The sequence below is a fragment of the Ptychodera flava genome, chromosome 9 (assembly GCF_041260155.1).
Source record: "Ptychodera flava strain L36383 chromosome 9, AS_Pfla_20210202, whole genome shotgun sequence".
Taxonomy (NCBI): domain Eukaryota; kingdom Metazoa; phylum Hemichordata; class Enteropneusta; family Ptychoderidae; genus Ptychodera; species Ptychodera flava.
The window spans coordinates 33514777-33537791 of NC_091936.1; the positions used below are offsets into that span (position 1 = coordinate 33514777).

Below are 23015 nucleotides of genomic sequence, written 5' to 3' on the forward strand. Positions count from 1 at the left end.
TTGTAGAGTTCGTGAAGCACTCACGCACGCATGCTCACTATCATACAAAGTCATCAACTGAATATAGAACCCAGAGAATGGCAGTGTGACTTGGTGTTTTTTGTTTCCTACTAAATTTACTTTTCCTTCTCATGTAAACAATTCAATATACACTGAACTAATCGATGATTAATGCACAAAATCAAATTTGAAACAAGTTCTTTCCGCCAGAAGGCTACTAACACACTTTTCAGGCAAACTAACGGTTCAATGCTTCGATCCGTGAAATATGCATGTCACGACATTCTTACAAAATCATGTAAACATTGCGACACTATAGATAAAGGCAACAGTGCTGTATTCACTGATTTTCATCGAGGAAACTTCCATTATCACAGACAGATCTTTCTGTCAAGTAATGGCACCAACCAAGCAAACTACTTTAATAGTTTCAACGTGACACACGTCCTTTTGCGCAATAGGTTTATAATAAATGCGAAACATTTTGAAAGATAATTTTAATCAGTGTGTTTTACGGTCATAGGTCGCACCCTAAGATTTTCAATACTTAAATCATGTGATAATAGTATACCAGTGATGTTTTGACTTGGGTATCCGAAGATTTGTATCATATTACGATGAAACGTTTGTTGGTTGTCCTTTTTGAACAATCACTTTCCCCTTATATAAAATGTCACCCCGACGGATAAACCCGCATATTTCAGTGGCTTCATCATTGACACTGTGATGAGGAAAACAGCGCCTCCAGATTTTACCCAAGAGGTACACACCTTATTGTTCGCAATTAATCACACACAATTATACACAGTGCGTCTCCGCTATAAATCCCCATTTCTCGTCTTGTTAATAATTTATTTGCCTATCCCATTCACTATTCGACTTTCCCCATCTCCATCGGTACTTTACATTCAAAATTCATACAATCTACTCTACCCAAGGCAATTACCGTCTTCTTCGATGTTAATCAATTAGGACATTATTCACCGTAGCATAAATCTCTTTTAGGGTCCGGTAAGGTTCAAAGATGGTGACAGACTGGGACGATAATTTATGAGCAATTCCAGGGTAAGAGACACCTGCCTTCAAACCATGAAGCACACACTAATTGCCTTTTCTCTGTTTAAATTTTATGTAGTATATATCATATTCATTTTTAGCGTACAATGCCAATCCAACAGTGTTGGACGGCTAGACATGTACACTTATTGAAGTCGTGGTGATATAACATGTAATTCGCAATATACCAAACAATTCGACACTTACAGTAGACCAGTTACATTTTAGTCATTACCTTATAAATTCACATTTGTGTCTTGCATGCCTGTTTCAAAAAAAGCAAATCGCAGCGCTAGCGCAATTTCTAATTCTGGTACACGTATACGTGTCTCACAATGTGCTTGTTTGTTTGTTTGTTTGTTTGTTTTGTTGACTTTATTTCTGAATTGTTATCACGTGACGGCTGTATTACATCGCACTGATATATACTGCTCGTTTGTCTCAAGTAGTATTTACGTTCCTTATGACGCGTGCAACAGTCGCCGTTCTTCAAGCGTTGTGTTTATATGAGCACGATTACTTCCCACTGACACCGCAGCGGGTTCTGTATCATTACGGTTTGTATACAAAAACCTGTGCGACACGGAAGGTGTAGTGTTTGCCGTGAATTAAGGGCGTCTGCAATGAGGAAGACGTCGCCATGACTCGTGTCATGTCGTTACTACTCAGATTGTATCGAGTTACTGGATGGATGTTACAGTTCTGTCAATGTTCAAGGCTTCTCACGTGGAGACTTTGCATCATCCAGGTCGCCGCTATGTGGCAGGGCTGGAATTGTCAATATAGGTGTAGTTTGTCGCTCCACAGGCTATGTTGTCAATTACACATCACAGTGTAGCTCATGCGATCTAACATCAAACTTTCCGAGGTCTGTCTCCTTCGTCACGTCATTGGAGTTGTCTTAACACGATAGCTTGTTATCATTCCGATCGCAAACACATTCTCCCTACTCTCTTCAACGCGAAACACAAACAGTGTTGGCCTGTATAGCTACTACACACTATGAGCTTCCGTAGGAAGGTCAACCTTATACATTCACCTGGAGCGTTTATTTAACAGGGTCACATCCATACAGAGACAATGTTTACATAAAAACGGGTAACAGTTAATTACCCGCCGACACTTTGACAAAGTCAGTGACTTACATTCCGTTTCTTACAGCAGGGTAATGTGTTTGAGATAGTGGTAACATACAAATACGGCTACATTTTCTTCTAAATAGTATATCGCTCCAAGCAGCTTTATCAAAACTCAGTTCTCGCGTCGAATCGACACTCTCAAAGCATCGTGTCTACACTTTTACATTTATGAACATTATTATATGGCATTTTCTGCATGCACCTGCCAGGGTAGACCTGAAAGATCACGTTATCATATATCTTAGAGTCTGTCATCACATTCGACATTATCATATCAAAATTTCATCACTTGAAAGAAACCAAGAGACATTTGCCTCAGTTGAATAGTCATGCGATAGTAAAGTCATTACTCTGGAGTGTCATCAAAACAGCGCCATAAATTATGACGTCAAATAACACAACTGAGATAAAAAAACATCATGATTGCTATGTGGCATTTTCTGCATGCGCCTGTCAGACTAATCTAAACGATCACGTTATCACAGTTCTTGGCTTCTATCATCACACTCGTCATTATCATGTCCACGTTTCATCACTTCAAAGAGAACCATTAGCCATTTGCCTCAGTTGAAGAGTCGTACTTGCTTTTAATATTACTCCGGAGTGTCATCAAAACAGGACCGCCACAAATTATGACGTCATGGCGCCTCGTTTACTTCAAGGTTTGCTGAATTGATCACATATGAGATTCTATGACGGAAAATTACACTTTACGAGACATTTTTCTCTGAAATGAAATAACATCTATCCCAATTAATTATTCATTTCCAAAGAGCCAAAAATTTAATTCTAACAAACTATTCTTCACCCTGAAAACGTATTTTTTTAATTACTACGATATCAATATTCCCGTAATCTGTGTCCATACATTTGAAGAAACATCCTGAGAACTTCAGCGTTGCCGCCATACGTACGTATGACAGGTAAGCGTGCGGTAGCTAACGCGATCTGCACATTTAATCTGTACGTGACTGTTTTAGATTATATGTTGTTATAATCACACACAGCTTGGCATAAATCCGGGTCAGAAGTATGTTGGCTTCTGGAATTTGAGTGCGTCTCAGAAACGAATCCTGTGCCAGGCTTTGGAATAAGCAAAAAGTACTGTGGCCTCAATTGTGTAAAAACATGATGACAGACGATTTCAGTCAAACTGCTTGTTAGAGGAGAAGGGATTTTGAGTGAATCAATTATATGGTGTACAGTTAACTGGAATTGTTCATACAATATAATTTGATGGATGGAAATATCACCTTTGACGACGTCATATTCCTGTTTATGGCGTCCAAGTAAACTTTGCGTTTAAATAACATGGAGTAGTTTTTACAAGGTTAAACATTAAAGTCGACGAGAATCATTTAACTTTACTTTCAGAAATCTAGTTCCATTGATTTCCTGCATGTATGTTCACCTGCGCAGTTTCGGTACAATCTCTTCTTGTTGCCATGTGGCGTTTTCAATTATATCAAAGGTCATTCGAGACTACTAACTGTTTGCCATAGTCGGCGTTTTACTGCTTATAGACGTCTTTCTCCTAACAACTTCGCAAATCAAGGATCCGCAGAGACGGGGGGAAGTAGCAGACCCAGAGCAGGAGACAGAATCCTTATTACCTTACAGAAACTGTCTGTTTACAGTCGAACGGTAATCAAATCACGTGACTTCATAAAAACATACCTGCCTCAAGAATTAACAAACATGACAATGTTTCCGTTGATTCATTGATATGGTGTCAGTGAACTTTAAATGAAAGTAAATTCCGGTCACTATTAGAATATATGAAGTCACTCTGCCCTAAACAAGTCTGGCTATAATCAGTCCTATTAGAAACAAAGGTAAGGAATGTCATAGCAAGACTTGCAAGACATCAGTCCAGTCATTGATGCATTGTTCACTGGACATAAAAAATGCAACAAACCATGAAAAAATCAACAAGCATGTCTATGACGTAAGATAATGTCCTTGTATCAATTTTAAAAGCAGTTTGTTCTGACTCGGTGATTGCCATGCATATAAAAAAAAATCACGACAAAATTGCTGCTATAAGCAGTCATATAAAGAGAATGTCATGACAAAAATCAAATACTCTACGCCATACAACTGATGTACTTATGTACAGAATAGGGATCTATCCTCGCACCAACTCGGATACAAACCAGTCAAGTCACGTCTTAGTAATGTAACTGAACATAAGAAAATTCAAACAAAATGGCCGCCTGGCAGCCAAATATGACAGTGTTGCGATACAATCTGTACATGTATGCAATACAGTTATGTCCCTGTATCAACTTTGAACAAATCGGTCAAGGCATTTCTTTGTTACAGCTTTGACGTCAACACATTGAAACAAAATGGACACCTGGCAGCCATGTTGGCTCGTATTGCAAAAACAAATTGACATGCATATGAAGGACACGAGCTTAGGTCATTCCACAAACTTTAAAACGAATGGGTACTGGCATGTTTTAGTTATGGCTCTAGACAAACAAAATTAACAAAATGACCGTATGGTGGCCATATTGGATCGTATCATTAAACAAATAGACGTGCAGATGTAGGATGACTTGCCATGTTCTTGTACCAGCTTTGAAACAGATTAGGCATGTCTTCGTTACGGCTCAATACGGCAGCCTGATGGCAATACTTTATCCCATGGCGAAACAAATTAACTTCCATGTGTATGCATAGACTTATGTCCTTGTACTAACTTTGAAAGAAATCGGTTTACACATCTTGTAGAAAAACTGCGGAGAGTCCCACGGACTCACATGACCAAAGCACATGTATTGGTGTAAGGCTACGTATTCACCATGTTATGGCACCATTGCTGCGTCATCCTTGTGATGTAAAAAAGAAAACAGATCGCTTTCATCGCATGATCTCGAAATTTTGTTTCAAAATTTGGTTATTGATCTTGCTATGATAGAAATATTTAGTTCTAACAATTGGCGAAGTTTACTCGATATAGTATTCAAATGCTATGTGTGAGTCTTATCTCACTTGAAGTGCGGTTTACGAAATGTCCAGGCGTTCCCACTTTTTTCTAGTCAGCAAAACAATTCCTGTTTCTACTTGCACGGGCCATGTACCAAAGTTGAATTCCTGGCGTCTTTAAAGTGGATTAGAGACTAAAGCAAGTCAGTAAATGAAATTTTTATCAAAAAACACCAAATTATCAATCATCTCACTTTTAGTGGTTCTGTCATTCATAACATCACTGAGATAGAATTTTCCATCTATTGTTCGTGTTGTTATATAAATATTAAATTAATTATATCTTTTGAGTCGACATGTATACCAATACCTATTGAAGGCGAACGGACCTGGAGGAGAACCGAACCCATTGCCAGAGGTGGTCTCGAGCTTGACATTCTGATACTTGCTTCTCGCCGTTAGAGGGTGTTGTCACATAGTCAACTCAGACAGGATTAACGTATATCTGAGAAAAGTACGGTAAATATTTGGCAGACAGTATGCAGGTTATGCAAAAAAGACGGCGGCGAAATTGTTAATTTAGATGCGACATATGCCTGCCCCGTAAATACTCGCTTTAATAGATTTATACTCACCATCTGTCACAAGGTGTGATGTTATCTAGCTAAACACACTGAACCAAGTTGAACTGGGTATGTGTGCGAAACATGGCTTGACAAGGCGAGGGAAACCACATTTCGATCGGAAATGGTCGAACATGTACCAGAAGACAATCTATCATTACGATTCCAATTACTATTTCGTCTTGTAAAGACGTAGTTACTCCATCTGCTAAAACCATGGGACATCTCAGAGGCGTGTTGCGTTATATGACAATGCGTCGCCGTTGGTATACACCACTGTTGTAAAAATACCCCAGTCGTTCTCTTTCTGAGAGCGTGCCTTTACTTTGTCAGTGATATTTCAACATGGCATTGAACACAGCTCGAACAGGAGAACGGTGGATCATAATAGCTTTTGCTTTACTCAGTCTCAGTACCAGTAGTGGCCAGGCAGCAATATTCGACGCCAACGGTACAGATGTTAAGGATCTGAATTTTGTGGCATTGTTTCCGATCTCACCGGCTCGACCCGAGAGTAAAGTGGCGTGGGCCGTACGGTCAGCGATTTATTTGGCTTTACGCCATATCAACGCAGATGAAACAATCCTTCATGGATTTCGATTACAAATGGAGTCATATGATACCAAGGTTTGTGGAAATTCATCTTGTTTTATTATCGTGTGTAATAATATCTCTCTGCATTGTAACCACGTCAACTCTGTACACCCAAACCATCAATCTCTTTATCTGTTCTAACATTGCAGTCTTATCAATTCAAGTCTTACATTTTAGTATAAACAAACCCCCACGTAGTTGCAACTGAAACTACTTATAATTACAGCAATATTGTATTATTATTGTAGTGAACAGGATAGATAATGTATTAAGCGCACAATATAGAGGGGGCTTGAAATTTTATGAATCGGATTGGCAAACATGTAACTAAATTGAGAGGCTGGCACACAACAGACAGTCACTATGAGGATGAATATAGCAATGTAGTTCTCTCCGAGTTTGTTGAGTGTGAACATATATATCATGAATCATCGAGAAATTACTCGAATCTTTCAATCTTCTTGGATATTTGTCTTGTTTTGGAAATCCCTAACCGTTCCATAATTACAATCATAATACCCAGGCATGTTTTATCACCACAGTGCACATGAGACTGTCACTTAAGAAAAGCCCATATGTGGTAAATAAACGAGGTAGAAACGACATTGGGGCGAGAACTTAACTTTCAACTCGAGTGTGCTAAGTAATTCTTTGGTATCGATAGACGATGCACCTCAAAAACGGTTATGATTTTTCCAACTTCAAATCTTTTATGACTTCGGATGACCATTGCGCAATCAATTTAAATACTGCACTTCGGACCACATACGTTCGTTCTCTATAAGTCAAAATGTTACTTTGCCAGTCTTATTTTGACACTCATTTACATCTCTCTCTTCGGCGTCGATGAAGTTACCTAACTCACTGTTACATGAGACCCTCTTAGACCGCTTTTGGGCAAAAAGATTTCTTCTTCGTCAACTTAGTTTGCCTTCTAGGCTGCTCAAGTATTTAGCAAATTTGTAAATATAAATATATTTAAAGTCCATGTACATGTGCGTGAATCTAGGTAAACATACACCATAATATTCTTAATACATGATGATTGCAACATATAAGCTACCATTTATGTTTGTTGTTCGAATAATTTGAGCGGACAGTAATTGAAAGACTTTTTTGACTTTTATTCATGCTGGGTGTTCTCCATATGCTGACAACTTGTATACTTGATATGTATGTGTGGTGGTGGCGCAGACGACATTCGTTAGAATGGCTGTAGAATGATTCTAGATTACCTCGTATATGCTATCGGGTTACAAGTGACAGCTAGTTTGATTAGAGACATATCCCGTCTCGTGTCAACCTTTCGACCATGTCCAACAGATTTTAGACTAGTTTGGCAGCCTATCGACGTATTCTCGGCTGAGTTCACAGACGTCATCTGGCCGCTAACACGAAACAGACTACAGTTGCTCGCCAGCTTTCGCGCGCCTTTCAACAAGAATGCATTACACTTGATAAACATTGAAACGTCAGTCCGACTTGCCTATAAGAATATTAAAACATGTTTTAATTCATCGTGATTGTACTTGTAGAATGGCCTATTGCTATCCGGGTTTTGATTTTCTGACTCTATGTATTATATTACTTGGAGAGGTGATATGGTCCATATGCTGATGACTGACTTAAAGGCAACATCTAAAGAAGAAAAAAGCGATAATGGACACAAAGCCTTGACATGCAACATGCATTTAGAGTCCATTATTCGTACTTATGTCAGGGTTTAGCATCAAGATGAAGGGGATATGTCAGTGCACACGAATCTCCAACGCGATTACTGTTTTACAAAGATTGTAATCTTTGACCTAGCATTCGAGTACCGCATATATATCTCGAAGCATACAGTGTCCTCGTGAGAGGACATATGTTTACTACGATATACATATTTCATATATATACATAATATATATATATATTATATATATATATATATATATGTGTGTGTGTGTGTATGTATGTATGTATGTATGTATGTATGTATGTATGTATGTATGTATGTATGTATGTATGTATGTATGTTTGTATACCTTAAGACTCGTTTAACAATGCAAATAATCTATATATAGGACGCGCCATATGATTTCTCCATAAGACAAGTAACGGTGTAATTTTTTAGTGATGAACAAAGTACGTGAGCTGTTAATGCCACGTACGCAGCTATGGATTGTACAGGCAGTTTGATTTACGTAAGGTTGCAATATATTTTCTCATTTTGTTCTTTGCACTTTTAAAACAAAAATCTCCAACGACACTGAGCTTTTGTCTCTGACCTGTACATCATCCGCATAATAGCTTATGACACATACATTTAATCCCTCGTGGTTCAAGAGAGGTTCGCCCTTTAGAGGTATAAAATGACGATTTGAAGTTATAAGCGGAGGGGTTCCACGTTACAAAAGTTTTTTTGCCAAATGTAACTTTTCAACAAGATCGTTCAAATTTCAGTAATCTGCTTACCTAAGATTTAAATGCTAGTAATGTTTTCTTTTTCGTATGACAAACAGCCGTAAACCGGATGAGGAAGCACTGTAAATATATACAGATGTATGCAAATCACCTGATTTCTTGGCTTCTTCATTCTTCCGTTTTCGCATTTCAAAGGACTATAACTTTACTTTGGCTGTGACAAGTTATGTACATTTTTACCTTTTTTATTGAAATATTATGCAACAAAATACGAATTGTGTTTGGCAATGAAGTCCTTAAATTTAGAATAACATTCACTTCAATTTTGCCTATCGTGATTTTAAACACTTTTCTTAATATCAGACTTTAATTCCTGCTATTTAAGAATGTAGATACTTCTAACAAAACTGGCGGCTTTTTCTAGTTAGACTCTAGTTTCAGATGCTTGAGATCTCAAATTCAAAAAGTCGTTTCTAGTTTTTGACTTAAATACATGTATATTATTAATACCAAAATTGATATTTTTGACCCAAATACATAACCCTTTCATCGTCTTAGTAAACTGTTGCTGCTATTTTAAAACTTTTGATTCTCTGCTTTTTGAAAACATACACTATTATTAATATAAGTGGATTTCATGTCATCTTTGATGAGGAATATTGCTTTGAGTAAACGTGAGTTGGTTAAGTGTAACAACATTTTAAATTACAAATGCACGTCATCCGTTACATAATCGTTGTCGATGAAAGCTATGAGCCCCTCGTTGTTAGTCTCTCAGTCTATTAAAATCTAGTTATAAAATGTTTGAACGCCAAAATACAACAGTGACTACTTGTTGACACCAGCTGTTCTACATAAAAATATATGTAGGTTACTCATATCCGCTGCTGACGTACGTGTATTGTACTTGGCGTAATATGCCAGAACGCCGGCTGAGTGTAAACACTTATTAGGAACAGGAAGTTGACATACAATGCGATCTCAACATATGTTTCAAATACGCGTAGTTGTCTCTATAGTGTATCGTATTATACTGCAATATTGGAAAGTTACGAAAATTACAGTCATGCAACCAATACGCAAGAAAATTGTAACATGAAAGACTTGCTATATTTTGAAGAGGAGTATGTATGTATGTATGTATGTATGTATGTATGTATGTATGTATGTATGTATGTATGTATGTATGTATGTATGTATGTATGTATGTATGTATGTATGTATGTATGTATGTATGTATGTATGTACGTACGTACGTACGTACGTACGTACGTACGTACGTACGCACGCACGCACGCACGCACGCACGCACGCACGCACGCATGCATGCATGCATGCATGCATGCATGCATGTATGTATGTATGTATGTATGTATGTATGTATGTATGTATGTATGTATGTATGTATGAATGTATGTTTGTATGTATGTATGTATGTATGTATGCATGTATGTATGCATGCATGCATGTATTGTTGTATTGTTATATTGTTTTATGGTTGTATGGCTGTATATATGGCTGTATGTATGGTGTATAGCTTCATGTAGGCCTGTATGAAGTTGGAAAGTTCACTGTAAAAGGATGTGCGATGGCAATTGACTTTCATTGACTTTTTCGTTGGGTTGCTTTTACCCACCCCACTGAAAAAAATTTTGTGGAGATATTTACTGAATTGAACTGGCGGACAAACATGAAGAATAAGTGCATGATTACCCCACATATTTACAACTTACTTGAGTGTATTGAACGATTGAAATCAATAGAAAGGTTTACTGGAAGACCCCGATGACATCGTATAGGAAGTGACATTAGTTCAGTGAAAGAACCACAAGAAATGTGGAGTCTTGATTTCCGATTCTTACAATTCGATTTTGAATAGGCTATGTAGTATTCCGAAGAGGTTGAATTGTATTTCAATCAAAGTAGGTTTCGTACAAGCTATACTTCGGAAGCACCAGTGAATAAAGTTGATTATGTCATAGGTAATGACTGGCATAATTAGTTAAAATGGAGGCATTGCACAGGCACGTCAATTTGAAAGCTGTGTTTGAAATTTTACCGACGATTACATAATGTATTTGTGTTTTTATAGTCGAAACTTTCCTATCAATTGCATTAGCATATATGTATCGAAATCTATCTTTATTATTCCCCTCAAAGACGAGCCTTTGAATCTACCTCCCACAAGCTGGTGTTTATCTCATACAAGCTGACGCTTTTTTATCTCAGTTAGTGACGTCATCAATGCATTTCAGCCATTTATGTAGCCGCCATTACGTTATACAAAGATTTTATTAGTTTTTCCGACAGCGATCACTCTTCATTCAATAGCATCATTAACAGATTTGACATCAAACCGAGAGATTCTTCAATCACATGATTGGTAATGGCGGATATGAGATAAATCCAAGGACATCCGACGACATATCAAAATTACCAGATAAACAATGAATTATTTTCAACAACAATGATTACATATAGAAGGCAGTTTAATTTAAATTTAAGTACAAAATTGTTATCAGAATTCCATTTTTGATTTTTCCGATTTCGATTTTCGTATTTGGAATTATTCCGTTTGAGTATTCGATTCCGTATTTTATTATACACCTCCGGACAAACATCGTAATGACAAATGTCTCACCGTCGGTTTTTCTTCACTCCATTGACATCAAAGGAACCGACGGACACTTAATCGGTAGAGTAAATATATGGTACAGAAAATTGATATTAAATATTTTGATAAATTCAAGCCTGAAGTGAATACCTATCTAAACTCTCACTATCCATATTTAGTATTTCAAGGAAAACATTCCGAGTCTGTTAAATGCCGCCATAATCTCCCCCAGAACCATCTGCCAGTGCTACTGATTAGCAAAATGGAAGATTATAGTTCTGACGAAACAATCCATCAACAGATCACACTCAAGACATGATTGCTATTCGCCGTTCATATGACTGGATCGTTTAATAAGAAATGTTGAATTTCCTTGCGATTGTTAATTTATCAGTGATTTTCAGGTTTTCTGAGACAATCAGTAGTCGCGAGCAGGCCTTACATACGTAATATATCAATTTTACACGCTCACACATCAGTATACAAGTGTAAGATTGAGCGCATATTCATAATGTACCATAACATGCAAATCACAAGTGAGATACTGTGTATATAAGCCCGTGAAGGATGTCTCCATGGCAGCTGCCTGTCTCCCACAAGCAAGCTTTAACTTGAACCAGCCGATAAGGATTAGTTTCAAACTTTCAGCAAAGTCAAGCACATTTTAAAACGTCTTAGCCATCTAAACGATAAACTGGGACAATTTCTGCAGAGCAAGTCGAAGCTTTATTTCTCAGACGGTATGAAATCTAACAATTAAGTTCAAGCGCATGTTGAAAGACGCCTTCAAAGTTGTTGAGGGAACTCTAAGCTTTTCGTTTCGTCCCATCGACGACTATATGCGAAGGAAATCATCGAACATCGGGAGGACATGTTCTGAATAGATAAAAGAGGGAATGTCGTAAACATATGTGCAGTCATTTTTATCTATTCGCCAGTGGCAATAAATGTTTCAAGCAATGCCAATCAGTTACGACATCTAGGTTCATCAGTTTATCCTAAAAATATCATATTATACCATACCAAGGCTAATACCTAAAAAGAGTTTACAAAGACTATACTTATTCATGAAAAGTTACTTCCTATTTTGCGTCAAATGCCCTTTCCTTGTTGAAAACAGTGATAGTAACACTACCTCGCTATTGATATGCAATGAGGTCACTTAACACCGGTAAATAGACAGCAGCGGGGTCATTACCCTCACAATAATGATTTGAAGATAATCTTTGTGTGTCCCGTGACGTATTTCAAAACAAATAGAGAACAGTGTACATACATACATACATACATACATACATACATACATACATACATACATACATACATACATACATACATACATACATACATACATACATACATACATACACACATACATACATACATACATACATACATACATACATACATACATACATACATACATACATACATACATACATACAGACAGACAGACAGACAGACAGACAGACAGACAGACAGACAGACAGACAGACAGACAGAAAGACAGACAGATAGACAGACGGACGGACGGACGGACGGACGGACGGACGGACCATGAATTTCGCTCATAGAGGACAAAACTGCTGTAGGCAATTAAAACAATTATCTTATATTAAAAACGATTTACTACTGCGATGATCACCTTTAACATTTCATTTGGTAACCTGGGTTATCCATGCTGCAACGATATTGTGCATTCGAGCTGTGTAAATTCTAATTGTATCGCTGACATTTCCATAAAGTCTATCAACAAAATGTGCCTATAGACTATTTGTCGAATTTGTCGATAAATATTTAAAGATTAATGCGATGTAAAGGTCAATTTGGCCGAGTGTTTAATGAAGACTATTTTAGCAGTAAAATTGTCGCAGACTAAAATTTTCTGATGCAACTTTTCAAAAGAGGAAGAAGTTGCCCTTTACTGAAATTGTGCATGTTGGTTCTGTAGATCACCCAACGATTACGTTAACAGTACACGATATCGACAATTTCGTCGAACTATAGTAATTTAATTTTTTTTCATATTTTTCTTCGCGTGTCATTTAACATTTATCGCGAACATTTTTTAATATGAAACTATTTGACGACAGCTGTTCTGTATATTGTTGTACGGATTGTGTGACATTTTCCTTCTACCGTAATTGATTTCCATTCATTTCTTCTTTTACCCATATCATATGTAACGGCATCAACGGGGACGGAGAAGAGCTAAGGCGTGTTTTTTAACCGAAAGTCTCCAATCTATACACGCAAAATCGTTGCCCTTTAAACAATTGGTTTGGAAATAGTTCTAATATTTTCAGAACCTTTATTTGAAGACTGATATCGGTAATATCTGACATAGCAATGTTCTTTCTCAGCTTTACTCAGCTGCTTGGACAAAACATATTTGCCGTAAGGCTTGCCCATTTTAGCGTCATTCAGAAGGTATCAATTTAACTTCGTTATTTCTTCGTTATACGAAAGGTGGGCGTTTTATCCAAGAGTAAGGAAGCAAAACCTAAAACTTTGAATGCCCAATTCAGAATGAATTTTGGTCATTTCACCGCGAACAAACGTTTTGAAACAAACATAATTTTATCAATATGGCCTTTCAATTTGTCTCGCTATCTCAGTATTTTATGCGTTTCGCCGTCGATCAGACCACAATAGACGACAAAATAGCAATGGGAATATAATTCACTATTCTGATCCCAATGTAGAATAGAGTAACGAAAAATTAAAATAAGCAACAGCTGTTACGGATCTTTTTAATATGATCGCGTTGTTATGGAGTAAGCTTAGTCAAGGATATCATGACGTGTCCTCTTTTAAACCTATGCAAATCCCGGATAATCATTCCTCAATGTCATATCCATAGCTCCACGTGTCTGCTGGTTGATTTAGCTACAGTGTACAACTAACATCAATGTCAGAACTATTTAAGCCAATATTAACCGACTGAGGCATGATTGTGCATGGGTTAATCTTACCCGTATAAGTCATTCAATTCATGTTTGTAAGGTCAGCCAAACACCGTGTGGCATAAGACGGAGTCAACGTGCATTGTCAATACTCATCATTGTATCCTATCCTTTTCCCTTGTAAATTAAGCTCAGATAATCTTACGTGATCTATCTCCTGTGATAGTGAGCGTACGAGCGTGAGTGCTTCACGAACTCTACAGTGTGTGGAGGGGTCGCAGTCAGAAAAATTGTAACAACTTAGCTCGGTTATTGAACCAATCTTTTTGAGGTAGTGGGGATTTGGCCGAGCGGTTTTGTCTATGGCTTCTCCGCTAGGCGACTGGGTGCCGTACGTTGTGAGTTCGAACCCGTTTGAAACCACCTTATTTGGTATGATGACAACGCAAAAACTATTACCATTGTACAATTTGACACAGTTTAATAAGACGCAATGAATCGGCCTTGTACCTCGCAGGATAATGATAATCACGCAGGATTTAATAATTAACTTTACTATAAATTTCACCCATTTACAATAGAAGAATGCCGCCATAAACTGACTACTAGTTTTGTGATCGAAGATTTACTGCTTTTCCGGAAGAGATTGGATATCTTTATCACTAGGAGAAAATGGATGGAAAACTAGTGTTCTCGCAAACTATCTTGTTTAACACAACATATAGTTTACTTAGCCGGTAAGAAGAAAGTTTATCTTGCTCGAATATAAAGTTACGAGGAGCGCGTTGGTGATTAAGAGCTGCCAATTGAGATGGCTTAAGGCACACATGTAAACATTAAAACACAATGCTTCAAATATTGCCCTGTAAATATATATTACCGATCAATGAAAAACCTCACACTAAACTATGCGACTCACCACAAAGTGAGAGTGTGAAAATGATTCACACATCCAAGTCATAACATAAACCCAACCACTATTTTAGAAATAACGCATAAGCGTCTTTGTCGTGGTCAAGTTAAAAGACAACCCGATCAATTATCCCTCAGGCTGCTAAAAGAACGCATGCAAGCATTGTTATTGTGAATACTACACTTCGGCTGAGTTCGCATGATTTCAGTATTCTTTGTTTTCCGTTTCTTTTTTGTTTTCTTTTTTTCTTTTTTTTACACTTAACCATAATGGATCTTAACCTTTTATTAATGAAAACAGTTTCCATGAGATCACAGTAAAAATCAGGAAATGTTTGTTTGTAGTTTACCGTAAGGTCAACCTGACAATAGGTCTCTGGGCTCATAGCTTGTCTTCAGCAAGTTAAATGTTATATTCTTTTCTACGCTGTATGATTCCAAGTTATATGTCTAAGTTTGTTTTGCTTAAAATAGACAATAAAAAGTAAATAAAAAATACGCTTATAGATGAAAGTAATGGTATAACCTTTTAGTACGTTCGTACCTGCGCCATTTAAGAACATCTTTGACAAAAAAATCAGATTTTCGGTATTTGCATGAGGGCTATGAGGTTTGTCCTTATTAAGTAAATGGGTCCTAAACGGGCCCTTGTACTTTGCGTTGCTGCATCTAAGAATGCAGGGAGACTATTGGATCAAAGTATACCTTGTTCCAGGTTATGTTTTCTTTTCAAACTTGCTCTATAACACAAATTGGGTGAGCAAACCAATGAGAGAGAGAGAGAGAGAGAGAGAGAGAGAGAGAGAGAGAGAGAGAGAGAGAGAGAGAGAGAGAGAGAGAGAGAGAGAGAGAGAGAGAGAGAGAGAGAGAGAGGAGAGGGGGAGAGGCGACTGTGGAGCTTGAGTGGATGGCAAAGTGAGTTGTAGAGTAAATATTTGTGCATGTGCGTTGTTACGACCCACAAGCAAACCAAACTTTTGTGGCGGATTATCGTAAAACAAAGGTCATTGCATACAAAAATATTATACCAAACTGGTGTTTAATGAAAAGAAATTGGATAACGAATAAGTTAAATTCACATTATCACAATAAGCAATTTAAAATGCGCAAAAATGAGTTAATTATTGGTGCCATGAAATAATGTACAGACCCGAATACGTCTTCTCTGGTCTTGAACCGCATTGATTACGAACGGAGTCCTCTATCACACAAGCAGAACAGTCTTGATACTGTCACAAATACCTCTGCACGGTAAACAGCTCTTGTACGAAAGTCCAAGACGAATTTCGGCGTTAGGGCCATAGCCTAGAACTTGGGCCGGATAAACATAACAGCCTCCAAAGGAAGAAATCACAAATGTATTTCATGACCTTGGTCTGAAAATTACAATTGAGATAAACCAGAAAGTGACAAACGTCTTGGATATGACATTGAAAATCTGAAAGATGACAAGTTCGTTAATCGAACGACCAAATAATGTACGTCCATAAGCATTCTAATCACCCATCAACTATAATTAAACACACGTCTGATGATCTACAGTTGCATGGCCTGTATAACCAAATGACACAATAAGAGGGTAATCGCCTGAAACCAGCGTAAAGATCGACCAGCTGTTTGTAATTGCCCGGATAAGTCTTCATGTCCGTTAAAAGGTCACCGTCAAGCCAGGAGTGTCATTTACGAGGCCAAAGTTTCAACAGGAGTTAATAAGGAGGTTTATGTACACCTTACTGATGACACCTTCAAGAAACGCTTTAAATTTACTAATCACCTGCAATCGTCCCGTAACAAAACGGATGAGAGCAGTACTGAAATATCAAAGTTTATTTCGTCTTTTGAGAGCAAGGATCAGGGTTTTGGTGTATCAAGGTCGATTATTGCCAGAGCATCGAGTTACTCTAATGTAAGCAAGTGATGTGATCTTTGCCTATCAGTAAAGCTACACATAATTAATGCTGATAAAACTGTTAAACAAACGCACTGAGTTGGTTTCAAAGTGCTGCCATCAAATAAATATTATCTATCGAATTCCAATACCACCTAAGCTTATAATGCTATGTCCAAACCATATAAATGAATTCGAAGATCAAAGGAAAAGTTAGTCTGAAGATTGCGAAATGCATGAAATCTTAGTAACAGGTATTATTACTTAAAGTACTTAAAGTTTGTACTTGAAGTATTTTGTGTTATATGTATGTATGTATGTATGTATGTATGTATGTATGTATGTATGTATGTATGTATGTATGTATGTATGTATATATGTATATATATATATATATATATATATATATATATATATATATATATATATATATATATATATCTTTATCTTTATAAATAAGTGTCTATGGTTTGTAGCATGATGTATGAAACGGTTATACAAACAAAACGCCCTCAAGGTTCTTGTTCAACCATTGTATCTACAACAATAGCATCCATATGGTGTTCGATGGCTTTTATGGGAACAGGAGCCCTAACATTCCTCCATTGATGTCACATGTTTCTATTGATCGGTACAACATTTGTCACTATGAGAACAAAAATATATTTCTAAAGGAATTGTACAACTGTTTGACGATACCTACATGCTGATACAATTGGTGTATATTGCATTATCAATAATTCTGTCAAAAATAGGATTGTTATGAATTGCAGTCATGTCAGTTTGATCGATCGATTTATTCGAGGCTACGCATAACCACGTTATGACAAAGACGAATAATTAGCTGCAAAAGGTTATACAAGTTAATGACATAAAAACTAGCTAATTGCATTTTCTGATGAAGATTATTGCACGAATTTTACTGTGGCAGTCCTGTTTTCTTGATAGAAGACCTTGTGACGATGTCTTTTAGAGCAAGTAGTGTTCACTACGGTATTTTACAGTCAACAGTAATTAGCCGGTAAAATTTACGGCCACTCATGTGTATTTAATCACATGCACTTAAATAGGAGAGTCGTGAACTGTCTCTATCGTCAATTTCAAATGCGATTTCAATGGGCTGCCATTGGCGACAATGCTCTCAACTCAAGCAGCTAGGTTATCAATGCAGTTATGACTGCATTACGGCTAACATTAAACCATTTTGGTTCCTATCACTGAAGAGGCTTACACTCGTTTTACCGCTATATGGACGTATATCGTTGTTTGCTAGCGATCTTAGATGAGACAGCGCCGGCGCCTTTAGTTCAATTAATAAGGGTATTTCAACTGTGAACGCGTGAATACCGATTTCCGTGAATTTCATTGTGAAAAGATACAAGTAAAAAGCCGAACACGAACAAGGCACTTCGCTTATGTGTCACTTTGCCCCGAATGTTAGAGAAAAATAGATATATCTTGGACACTTTAACGCATGCAGTAATACATGTACATGAATTATGGGTTTACACGGAGTTGTGACTGCAACATGAAAGCGAATCCATAGATGTAGACAAATTAATATCGCTATTGAAAATATATGTCAGGACCGAATGTATGCAGTTGTCTTTCAAATTTTAATAAAATACGCAATAGCTGAAAGCGAGGCCCTTTAAATTTCCTTGGCGTGCACCTGGAAATAAAATGTTTTCGTGTACAGTTACCGTTCTTGTGAACGACACAAAATAGTATGATAAGATGTGGAAGACTTACATATGACAGATATGGGGAAACAAATATAGTTGCAATAATTCTTATTTTCAGAAAACAGATATGTTCATATTTTTTTCAAATTGCATGTTCTTGAATCAGACGTATAGTCATTTGACTAAATCAAAATGACTTCTATAACCCTTAACCAGATGTGCGTGTGTATTGACGTCTATGTATTCAATTGCGCAATGCAATGATACATAGACCCCGAGAAAAATTTCTCTGGATCTACTGATATGAATGTAACAAATAAAATGGATGAAATGACACTAAGCAATGTCGGACATGCAAGAATGTAACAACATAATAGTGCACAAAATGTCTTGCTATGAAGCAGTAATTATACACTGGTTTAGTTCGCTTGTCACATTGCAAAAAGGTTCATTCAATTCCATTTACAGTACGTGCACATAACACATAGGTAAAAATTCTCGTTACAATTGCAGAGCATTGAAAACAACGGTGTGATAGGAAAAGTGGTTCGTGTCAAGTGGCATTCTTGGATCTGTAAACTGTTTCTACTTTAAACCCTTCCCCTACTTTAAAGAAATTAGAAATAACATTGGAATTCCACTTTAATTTTGCTTAATATTCACAGGTCTAGCGGTTCTGACTGTTATTTTGTTGAGTTCAACTGACAGAGTAAATTGCCAATTTCAAATTTTCATTACTCGGTGATTTTGCTTTTAAAGTTTAATATTTAAATATTAATATCACTGAAATGAGCTCTACCATTTTCATTATCCCTCACTTGTAGCAGCCTCTTTCATTTTTTTTACATCATCATAAAACAACTGTTTCATGCGGCAGCCAATGTAATCCCCAAGGGGCCACCTCAAGCAACACGGAACAAGTGTTTGCATGTGATTATATAGACGGACTCAAATGAGACAGAGCCTTAAGATGCCCAGCAATTATCTCATTTAGAGCCCCTGGGTCTGCTTAAGGTAGTATGCACCTCGAAAGTGGAAGACTTCAACTTTTGCTCTAACTTTCCTCAAGGAATCTTTCAACCATTCTCTTTCAAAATCAAGAATAAAAATCGGGGGTCACCGTGCAAATTTTGGTACTAGAGAAGCAAACTACCCAAGATTTACCGATATTTAAAATTCAAAATGGCCGCCATCCCTGTGTTAACTCTATGGAGAAAAATAATAATTTTCGAATTTCGCAAAACTAAGCAGGTAAAGAGTTTTCTTTCACCGAGAGCTTTAAAATGAACCCCACATGTGGTGTATCAGAAGAGAATTGTAAAAGTTTGAGAGTCCGAATGTCTGTCCCCGAGGTGCGTTCTACCTTAACTAAAGTTTTGCCGACCATGGTGTTGGGATGTGGGAAATGTAAGGGATGTGCTTGCTTTGGAGGGGATTTTCCTGATTTTCTTACCACAGGAGGTGGAGCATTTGGCAAACATTTACAAGGCCATTTCCAAATCACCGACATAAGCCCCGTGAATTCGGCGTTTACATTTACTGCTACATCATGAGACTGTACAAAAATGTTACTGAAAGCATACATCTGGTTAAGTGTTAATAATAAAGTTCATGAAAAAGAAAAAAATGTACGCACATTTAGCATTTAGGTATCATGCATGGCATATAATTCTTTTAATGTGTTCCGTAAATTCGTTCATTGCAGAATTTTGGAATGCTGACTTGTATTGTGTTGTCTTTCGTTTAGTAATTTTGCTCTTCTCTACCTGTTATTCACCATATGCAAATGTAGGAATCAAGCGAAAATTAAGCCCTTACTAAAGTATTTGCGTTTTGTCATGGGCATTTGATATTCATGAGTATGCAAAACTGGCAATTGTCTGACGTTTTACCAAACTCTCAAACAAAAGCTAACCTCTACCGGGTTTAGGGTTTTATTAATTTCGAAGGATTTTGATTCCTCCGAAAAAAATAAATTTGATCGGTTTATATTCTTTACTGCTCAGATCATATGACAAAGCCCCTACCTTCTTCGATGTGGAAAAAACTTTCCTTTTAAATCTTAGCTCTATCAATCATGATTTCTTGCAACGGTTAATGGCTTTATGTATCATTTAGGGATGTGTCAGTTGTTTTACAGGGCAATTTTTATATTACTTTCACATATAACTAGTAAATGGGTATTCAACATGTGGTAGGTGTATAACAAATCAGCAGCACAGCACTATACATTGCCAATATTGGGGTATAACGGAATAGCCTTTAAACCTCGACATAGTGTAGTTTATCTAAAATCATCTTACGATGAGTTGGATGCAAAATCCTTGCACTTTCAAATACATCTTCTTTGAAAATCAGGGCAATTGAATTGGATAACGTAGTTAGACTTGTAGACTCTATACGTAGCTTTATTCATAAGAAGTATATTGCTTTTACAGCGAGATCTGAACAAAAATGAAGTGTATTACTCGCGTTTTAACAATAATTCAGCCGAGAACACTTTTAAGGAGAGGATTGTTTAAAAATCGGTAACTGAATTTAGCTCGCTAATGATATTATATTCTGTTTTTTATAAATGTGCCTTCTACTCTATAACATATAATTGTTTAAAACAGATTCATAATTTTACGACTCTACTACATGCATCATGTATAAAGTTATTCAAGTCCTTAGACAAAGATGCGTATGTATTTAGGGCTAGGCAAGGCTCCGCTGCACTCTACCAAACAGGTCATCAACACACAAAATTAAAGTAGCTTTCTACCTTGACATGCGGGGTATAGGGCAGCAACGGTAGTTTCTCATCGGGTATCTCTCAAAATATTTTCATGTCGCGATGTGCAAGTTGGCTGGGAACATTTACGGTCAGCCATATCACTTTAAAACAGATTTCTCATTACACTGCTCTTCACAGAGTTCCAAGAATGCCTTCTTGTGTGCAAAGGTGGTCTCTCGGGAAGTAGAAGAGATAGTTAGATTTGTTATGTTCAGTCTCTAAGGCGAGTAAAGAGTGCAAACCCTGCCATGTCACACTGTATGACGTTAACTCTTTGAGCGCCAAAGTCAATTTTATCACCTATATAGAAAATAACGCAGATATATTTTTTCAGGTTTCAAACAATTTTTTTCAGATTTTCCTATTAATTCTGATCAAAAACTGTAGCCTATGAAAAGTGCTGCCCATTTGGTCTAAAATTATCAAAAGGATTACAGAAAATAATAAGCGGTGAAATGTTGCACAAAAATTTTGGCGGAAACTACAGCCCTCAAAGGGTTAAAGCAGTATTATTTGAACAGTTACTATCTTTCAACCACGCCACTTCAGCACCTTAGCCATATCACTTTGTACACCACCTTTATCATATATCATCCGTAAAACCGCTGTCAAATATTTTTCAAGTGCGTGCGCCCCATCTTACTCAATTCTGGAAAAGTTTGTATTAAATGATGCTCCTTACTCAAGCCCGGCGCAAAACTCTCATGCTGTTAGCATTCCACAGATGAACCTTTAATTACCTTTGTACATGATACGAAAACTATCAACAAATTGTCTCGACCTTTTCAATCTTTCGATTTTCCAGTTCGTAATACCTGAAAATGTACTTATGCAATTAAAATAGACAAATAGCATTCCCTTGTTCATATTGCAACAATTCCTCGAAATTTGTCAGCCTGCTTGCTGCTGATCATGTGGTTTCTATCCTTTCTGACTTTACGGTTTTACATGGCAGAAATGCTCAATAATTGTAGAACATCGGACAGTTCATCTGGTTTAAATAATGTCTGCAAGTACTTAAGAATGAATGCTGGGATATCAAAAACTGCTACTAGTAGGCAGAGATACCGATCGCGTTACTTGGCCTTCAGTATAGCTTTCTTGTAATGTATACATCGCATTGCAGTCATGTTCAATATCTCCTGTCACAATCTGAGATAAAACTGAAGTTTACTAGGTGACATGTAGTTATATGATGAAGACCAGTACAGCCGAACTTTGATTTAAATAGTCGGGTCGGAAGGTAGGGTTCCCATGCACCCCATGGATGTATTTTTTTAACATACATTTTTGTAATCCTTAGGGTCTATATTTAATGAATTTTGATGTTCCCAAAATCAAATCGTGTCCCATGGGGTTCATTTGGCGCCATCTTTGCCGCCATCTTGGCCGCCATCTTGGATTTCAACAATGGGGTAGGGTCACTTATCTACCGCTCGACGGAAACAGAAACAATAAAATACTATAAACGTTACATTTTTA

At 37.1% G+C, this 23015-nt stretch overlaps 1 protein-coding gene across 1 annotated transcript in view; it reads left to right on the top strand.

Moving 5' to 3' along the window:
• Window positions 1–6055: 6055 nt before the first annotated feature.
• The window catches only part of LOC139140750 (gamma-aminobutyric acid type B receptor subunit 2-like), a 74161-nt gene continuing 57201 nt past the window's right edge, over window positions 6056–23015 (top strand). Inside the window, exon 1 of the mRNA XM_070710146.1 lies at window positions 6056–6379. Within this exon, the coding sequence (XP_070566247.1) occupies window positions 6098–6379 (282 nt within the window). The 5' untranslated portion in view covers window positions 6056–6097. The remainder of the gene's footprint in view (window positions 6380–23015) is intronic.